Consider the following 8729-nt stretch of genomic DNA (forward strand, 5'->3'; position numbering starts at 1 on the left):
ATTCATGTCAACAAGAATGTGTGAAACCTTGATGAATTTCAGCCAGAGACCAATCTCAAACACTTCCTATTAAAATGTTTTCAAAGAAACCAAACAAGCACTACACACAGTATTCAGAGCATAAAAAACTACCACTCTGTGAAACTTCAGATTGCAATGCCACCTCCCTGTAGAGAAAAAATAGAAGTGTATGCTCCATTTTAAGCCCATTTCAAAAAGCAAACTCGATTATGCACAGGCAACCTTACTTCTGACACTTCCTAACTTTTTAGTGCTTGACTTTCAAACCCGAACAATGTTCTTTTAATATAGAGTGTGTGTGTGTTATTTCCTAGGTTTTTTTAAAAAGCAAACTGAAAAAATAAACAAAACAGGAATTCTATTATGCTGCATCATATTGACACCTACATAGCCATCAGCAGGGCTGGAACCTTTAAATCCAGTACACAGACCTCTGCCACATGAGCTGATGGAATAACTGACAGAAGTAGTAAGTTGTCATCCTTTAAGTGGACCAGCTCTAGTGGGGGAATGAGACATGCACTTTGCCAGTGGATTTCATACATATTTGCTGACAGAAGAATGGTGAAACTTAGCAACCTTGGGTTCCATTCCAGGCTCTGGAGGGAAGTATGCTCTAGTGGGCACAGACTTCTTCCTGTTTCCCTCCCTCGACCCCCAGCATGACCCTTTCTGTCCTGTCCCCTTCATCTTGCCCCTGTCCTAGTCCTGTCTCTTCCCCACCACTGGTACCTTGTCCTAGCCCAGGTTTTGTGTTCCCAGTCTCCATTCTCATCCTAGTCTCCTTGCGCAGCCAATCCTAGTATCCTGCTCGCTCTGGGCTTACTGAGCAAGTCCCTCTCTCCCATCCCCATCTCCTTGGCTGACCAGTCACAGCTCTCCCTCCACACTCCAGCTTCTTGTCAGATTTGTCTCCCATCCTCCTGCCCCCCATTTCTCCTCCCCACTGGATCCTAGCTCCAGTCACTTTGTCCAGCCAGTCTATCTTCCTCTCTTCCCCCACCTCCAGTCAGCTGGCTCCCCATTTCCATCACTGGCTCCCAGGTCCAGCCTCCCCACCCTACCAATTTCAGTTTCTCTCCCCAATCTCCTACAGTCCCAGTCTCACCAGACTCCTTGTTCTTACTTACTCCTTTCCCTCCCCACCTAGGTCCAGCTTTTGTTCCCTCTATATTCAACCCAGGTGGCTTCCTCCTCCCTGTTGCCGGAGTGCCAGCTGGGGAGTCATTGGAGCACAGGACACACAGACTCTCTGCTCTCAGTTCCAGTGCCTTGGCCTCACCCCAGTCTGGAGAGCAACCATTACAAGGAAAGCCTGACGTCACCCATGCAGCCCTGGGCTGGAGCATGCTCAGTTGCTCTCTATAGATTGAGCATGCAAGGTCCAGTCAAACATAGGAGCAGTGAGGGGATGCAGCATGCTCAGCCACTCTGTGGGCATGGCGCACATGTAGGCTGGTCAGTCATAGGAGCAATGAGAGGCTTGAGTATAAATGGAATCATTGGAGATTTCAGCAGCTAAAATTGAAGAAGTCTCTGCTGAGCATGTGGGAACTGCAGTTTTTCAAAGGCTTATAACTTGGTCAAATTCGGGCAGATTTTGAAAAGCCCTATGTTTGGCACAAAGTTCTTCACCTCCCTGCCAAATTTAAAGTCTCTGCTCCAAAGCATGGGGCAACTTCAGCTGTTCAAAGGGGGAAAAAAAGTCACCAGCATTTTTTAACATGGGCAAAATGTATTTCTCTATAGCCTCATTCTCAGAAACAGCTTAACTGTTTTGGTTCAAATTTTCCAGAACAATTCAGTCTGAGGCAGACACCCAGCATGGAAGATTTCTGCAAAAATGGTTTGCCAAACTCTAAGTTACAGACAACTAAAAGACAAGGTCTTACAAGGGGAAGTGTGGGCCTTAATGATGGGTGATATTGGCAGTCCCACCTACAATACAGTTTACTGCAAAGAGTCTAAAATATGCCAAAGTCCATTCAGTAATACCACTGATGTCATTTTAAGGATGAGTGTGTCTCAGTTGTCTGTCTCATATCTTTATGGGTCATTTTACATGTTAGGGGAAGTCATGTATTCAGACTTCAACTGCTCAGGGGATATCAAACCTTAAATTGAAACTGCAGGGCAAAAGAAAACAACCTTTTGTCTCATGAATCAATAAGTAACTTAAATGGGTAACCACAGGTTTAGCAGTGCTCTCTGCAACAGCAGGGCATTTTCCAGCATGCATCTCTCTGGTAGCTTTTAGCAGATTGTAGGGATGATAAAATATATGCTGAGATGGTACAATATAGACGCTGTGTACATTTAAATGAGCTTTATTCTATCTCACGCACGCAGCTATTCTCTTAACTGAACATTTATTCACATTTCTCTTCAAGTCCCACTACACCATTGTACACACTAGACTTTTTTTTAAGTTTTCTTAATCACTTACCCAGTTGGTGACAGCACCCCAGGAAAGTCTAATCTACACTGAATTTTGGAGTTTTAGCCACTAACACTATTCAGAGCAGTTTGTCATAACACCTTACTCCTGTCTACACAGTGCACTCACTGAGGCTGGTGGTCAAAGCTGCCATATGAATACTACATTTTTTAGTGTAGACAAAATCTTGATATAACTGTATTTGAGCTCCTTGCTTGGACAAGGCAGTAACCCGACCATGTTAAAACACAGTTTGGGGTTTTGCCTTGTATGGAAAGAAGGAAACCTTGTGAAGGAGCAATGCTGTAGCTTCAAGCTTTACGAGAGTTAGAGCACTATTCCTTAACATGCCTGTTTTCTAGAGCTGGTTGGAAAAGTTTTGACTAACATTTTTTCTTTGAAAACTGTAGATTTGTCAAAACCAAGATTCTTCATGGGAAAGGATGAAATTTGACAAAACTTTCATTGGGAAAGGTTTCTCAGGCCCAGGATGGAGTCTTTGGTCAAAATCAAGAGAGGAAAAACCATACCCCAGAATAGCCAGGGCACTTCCATGGAATGTGAAATGCGCAGAATCAAGTCCCTAGTCCAACTCAGGCAGAGGAAAGACTTGAACCTAGGTCTCCCACATCCTAGGAAGTGCCCCAACTATCAGGTCTGCCACATCCTATGTGAGTGCTCTGACCCCCAGCTATTGACTGTTCTGGGGAGCTCTCTGCATTCTTTTTATTAAAAATCTTTTAAAGGCCTTGGTTTTGTCCTTATACAAAACTGGAAACTCTCCAAGATCTTCACAATTTTTGTAGGCTGGGAAAACCATTTCCTGCCCAGCTCTACTGTTTTCAAAGAGTTTGGTTCTGCTCACACTAGCAAGATCAAACCATTGTATGATGTGGTTGGGGCATCCCTGGTTTTCAGAACAGTGGTTAAACACAGTGAAATCTATAGTTCAGATAGTGCCACAGAAAGTGTTTTGTTCAAAGTAAATTCAAACGAGCTTTCCAGCCTCTTTGTGCCACCAGAACAGTGTCAAAGGGATGGAGTAGGTGAGGATCTAGTGCAATGAAGGCTGAAGAGGTGGAGCAATATACCTCAGGAAAGCTGTTCCTGATGACAGGAGAGTATGAGAATCTGCTGCAAAGAATGGCAAGACTGGGAAGGAACTCTAAAGAAGCTGGTGTTGGCTGATTGGATGCTATAGGGAGGAAAGGACAAAGTCCAGGGTCAGCGAGGCTGGCTGAAGAGAATATAGAAAGAGAGAGAGAAGGGAGTTTGTATTAGATTACAGAAATGAACTGTAAATTGCTGGATGTGTTTGGAGTGATGTGGATGCACTATGCAACATATAGTTCAGGGATCAGCAACCTTTGGCATGTGGCCTGTCATAAATATAAAGGGAAGGGTAACAACCTTTATGTATGCAGTAACATAAAATCCCTCCTGGCCAGAAGTACAAAATCACTTACTTGTAAGGGGTTAATCAGTTCAATTAAACTAGCTGGCACCTGAACAGAAGGACCAATGGGGAAAAGAAGATACTTTCAAATCAGGGGGTGGGGGGAAAGGTTTTGTTTGTGCTCTCTTTGTTTGTTCCCTCTTGGGACAGAGAGAGAGAGACCAAGCAGGTAAACCAGCTCCTAAAGAGATACCTGAAATGATACATATAAAATTACACAAATTATAAGTAAAGGCAAGGAAATGCGTTAGATTATCTTTTGTTTTAGCTTGTGACTTTTCCCTATGCTAAGAGGTAGTTTTATTCCTTTTTTTTGTAACTGTTAAGTTGAGTCCAAAGGGGAGTCCTCTGTGTTTTAAATCTTCTATTACCCTGTAAAGTTACCGTCCATCCTGATTTTGCAGAGGTGATTCTTTTTACTTTTCTTTATAATAAAGGTCTTCTTTTAAGAACCTGATTGATTTTTAGTGTCCTAAAAGCCCAAGGGTTTGGTCTGTGCTCACTTTGTTAACCTATTGGTTAGTATATTATTCTCCAGCCTCCCCAGGAAAGGGGGTGAAGGGGCTTGGGGGGATATTTTGGGGAAATAGGGACTCCAAGTGGTCTTTTTCCTGAATCTTTGTCTAAATCACTTGGTGGTGGCAGCAATATCGTCCAAGGACAAGGAAAGGATTTGTGCCTTGGGGAATTATGTAACTTAAGCTGGTACTTATAAGCTTAAGGGGTGTTTCATGCCAGTCCCCACATCTGTACCCCAGAGTGGGGAGGAAACCCTGACATGGCCCATCAGAGAAATCCGCAGGAGGGCCGGGATGGTTTGTTTACCTGCAGCGTCCACAGATTTGGCCAATCGCAGCTCCCACTGGCCATGGTTCACCATTCCAGGCCAATGGGGGCTGCGGGAAGCGGCGTGGGCTGAGGGATGTGCTGGTTGCCGCTTCCCACAGCCCCCATCGGCCTGGAATGGTGAACTGCAGCCAGTGGGAGCTGCAATCAGCCAAACGTGCGGACGCTGCAGGTAAACAAACCATCCCAGCCTGACAGTGGATTTCTCTGACGGGCCGCATGTCAAAGGTTGCCAATCCTTGATATAGTTAAATGTGGAACTCACTACTACAAGATATTATTGAGACCAAGAGCTTAGCAGGATTTAAAAAAATGAATAGACATTTATATGGGTTATGAGAATATTTACATCAGATAGTATAATAAAGGGAATATAAACTCTTCTCCTTCAAGTGCTAAATGCCTGGGGTTAGGAAGAATCTTTCCTATGGGCAGGTTATAATTGTCCATTATGGAGCTACTTGTAGCTTCCTCTGCAGCATTTGCTGCTGGCCTCTGTCAGAGAGAGGATACAGGAGTAAACAGCCCACTAGTTCAATCCAGTGTGGCAATTCCTATGTCCATGGCACGTGAGAAGGCATGTGAGGAATTATAATTCCCTGTAACCATGTGAGCCAAACTGTGGAGGGAATTTTCATTCCTGGTTCTAACTTTCACTTCACATCTCTTCCCAATACACAGAAAAGCCTACAAGTGGACTCATTTACACTTGCTGAGAGCACAAGCGAGACAGTATTTTCAGCAAAATTAAGAACAGCATCCACAAAGAAGTAAAAAGAAAAAGAGCCTGGAAATACATCAATGTAATGTAAATGCTTTCCCACAGAAAACAAACTTGCTAAGGGAAAAATCAACTGTCACTTTAAAATCTGACATTAAGTTTCTCAAATCACATCCCTTAATCAGGGAGTAATACTTCAAGAGGAACAAAGAGAATTTATGATGAAAAATCTGGACACTTGAGGGCTACACTCAGCAGGACTAACTGCATGACAATATGGATGAGAATGATAATTGCATTAGCTTAGCCTGAAACGACTGGCCAGAGCTAGCTTTTTTGGTCAGCTGGATTTTTATAACCTGTCATTTACTTTTAAGAAAACTCAGAAGGAGAATTAGAAATAGACTGGGCCACATCATCTATTCTCTTAATGCTACAGGGTATTTCAGAAATACAATGCAATACAAGAGTTGTGCTCTTTGAAATGCACAAGCAGGAATTTCACATGCAAGTTCAATTAAGGGTCCTTTTGTCTTATTTTAGGAAGACTACAATGAGAGGGTAGCCCCTACAAATGAATATTAGTGAGCAAAAACACTGATTACTGATACACGACATTCAGACTCCCTATCTGCTGGCAGTCTAATGCTAAGCACCCACTCAGTCATTCTAATTTTAATATCTTATTTTTTTATGTATAAGACTATTTCTTTATAAGATACACTCATCTTATGCTCTTTAAAAACAACCTAAAAAGATATCTATATATACACACTATATTCTGCATGGGACCCAGTGTATTTAGATGGAAGTACCACATGCAAACTCTGCCCTGTCAGTGAAACCTATTGACCCCATTCCTGGGCTCTTCTATACCCCCTGTATGCTAGAGAAAGCCCATGGCATATGGAGGAACTCCAGTGTTGTACGGCCAGTATAACAGCTTTATGTCAGTGCCCTTTACGACTCCTAGGATGGGAACGTGGCCAGAGAAGGGAAGAAACATTTCAGAAGAAGGAGGAAAGGGTGCGGCTGGAGTGCACTATGCTCCAGATATTTGGGGCAGAAGCTACAAGGTAAGAGCAGCCCTAGGGCTGTTCTGTTTTCTGCCAGGGAACTGAACAGCATCCATCAGAATGGCTCCCAGATGCCCTCCTGAGCATAGCTACACAGCCTGGAACCAGCGCCACCGTTTGCTTCGGGGGCAAGTCAGGACAGAATTTAGTCCAAAGTGAAGCTCCAGTGGTAGAAGTAGCTGTGGGAAATTTTAAGAGACAAAGACTAGTGTGGACAAATCCAGAGAGACACAAGCGAGCCTAACGTGCTGCGCACAGCAAAGTGTCAGCTGAAGTTCTGCAAATGGTTCTGATGCATCCACATCCTGGTTCAAGGTGAACAGGATTTATCTAAATATTCTTAATAAAACAGAAAAGAAAGAAACAGCCTAGCCTCTGCATCACTATTTTCAATCCCAACCAGGAACTGGGCAAGTTCAAATTCCAAATTCTAGCCACTGCTTGGCAGAAGGGACAACAATAAATAATCTAATTGAAACTGCAGGGTGGAATTAGGTTGGAAGATTGTAGTTACCTAGATTAGAATTTGGTCAGAATTTGCTCTTGCCCCAAACAGCACAGGACCTTTACTTATCACAAAGGACCAAGAGCAGAGTTTTTAATCTAAGCCAAAAAGAGATGTCTTCAAGAGCACAACATCTAATGAAAGAGGGGAGAGTTCACACCGTTTAACAGGGCAGCAGACATGGTATAAATTGCTACACAACTCACCCCTTTGCAGTGGTTCCTCTTACTCATTTTCATCAGACTTAACACAAACAACAAAAATCTGAAGCAGGTTCAAAATAAAACCTTGGTTCCAGTTCTTTAGCAGGATAACTGCCTGTCCCTCTCTCTAGCTTCCTCCTTCAGAAAGGACTCTCAGCCCTTCAACTTTGCTGAGTAAGAAGTAATGAAACTCACCTGGTTCTGATGCCTGCATTAGTCAGTAGAGTAGCTCTCTCCACACAGTCCTCAGTGCTTAACAGGGACAGGTTATTGCAGGCTTAAGAAGTTTTCCTCCACAGGGTCTTAGAACAAGGACACTATGTCATAATTCCCTAATACTATGGTTGGTTGCTGGCTCCATACTAAGGCTGAACTTTACCTGTGCCAAGAGCCTGCTTAAGTGCTATTCGCCATCTGAAAACCATCAGAAAGAGGGGAATATCATCCTAAGGAAAAAGAATCCACCTGTTGAACCACTAATACAATCCCCTCTAGCACCCCGAGTTTTCCTTTGGAGTCTTCCTTGCAGGAATTTACTAGGCTTCTCCCTGCTTAGTTTATAAGAATTTGGGAGATAGCAGCCACAACTCAAATATCTGAGTCCGTGACTGCCTTCAAGCTTGTTTCCACTAGTGACCTAATCAGAAATTGAATGGAAATCTCAAGAGATGAAAAGCTGGAGCCCTAAAACACTGGCTGTTCTAGCTCACTGTCAATGGTGCCTTTGTAAAGAAACTACAAACCCATACTTATCTGGCTACGTGGTTCCCATAAAAAGTTATAAATATAAAAACAGTCTTCGAAAGTCCAAAAACCCTAAACTATTTTGCATTTGGAAACTTCAATATGTGTCACATTCCGATGGAGCTCATCTGGTCATTTTCATGCTGTGTTTCAAGAAGTGCTCAAGTTCATTGTACTAAGAATGCTTCATACACTCAAGGATTTCAAAGCACTTTGCAAACATGACACCTTGGTGAAGTATGCATTATTCCCAATGTTTGACACACAAAGAAACAGATATAGAGGCTGAGTTACTCAGTGAGATGATGCCACAAAGAAGATGCCCATTCATCCTGACCCCTAAGCCTGTACCTTATTCAACAGACCTCTCCTTAGAAGAGCACCTGAGGTTTGGTTTTCTATGTCTACAATCCTATTGGTCATCAGAGGCTGGTGTTACCTGAAAGTGGACAGATAAAATTGACACATAAAGGTGGCTTCAGAGCCAGTTTAACAATCCCTCACCCCCGGCCCCGCAGAGATTAATTGTAAAAGACAACACAGCTTGGATCTGTATTACTTTTTCCGGGTCTATATTGTCTTTTTTGCACCCTCCCCCTGCATAGGGGGTTCCATTTAATTGAGTATCCTGGGGCAGCTGCAGGCAGGAAAGGCCTTTCTAGATTTCTGTTCTGCGACATCCTGACCTAGTGGAATGAGGGAGCCAGGAGTCCTACAGCC

General features: G+C 43.3%; 1 protein-coding gene across 3 annotated transcripts in view; it reads right to left on the bottom strand.

Moving 5' to 3' along the window:
• Window positions 1–7688, bottom strand: part of SSPN (sarcospan) — a 47836-nt gene extending 40148 nt beyond the window's left edge. The window contains exon 1 of one of the 3 annotated variants that reach the window (XM_039519004.1): window positions 7461–7688. In XM_039519004.1, coding sequence (XP_039374938.1) covers window positions 7461–7479 — 19 coding nt within the window. In that variant the 5' untranslated portion in view covers window positions 7480–7688. Of the gene's footprint in view, window positions 1–7268; window positions 7417–7460 lie in introns of those variants that run through there. The other 2 variants (XM_039519019.1, XM_039519014.1) reach the window with 2 other exon arrangements.
• Between the last annotated feature and the right edge of the window lie 1041 nt (window positions 7689–8729).

This window comes from Mauremys reevesii, linkage group 1 (genome assembly GCF_016161935.1).
Source record: "Mauremys reevesii isolate NIE-2019 linkage group 1, ASM1616193v1, whole genome shotgun sequence".
Taxonomy (NCBI): Eukaryota; Metazoa; Chordata; order Testudines; family Geoemydidae; genus Mauremys; species Mauremys reevesii.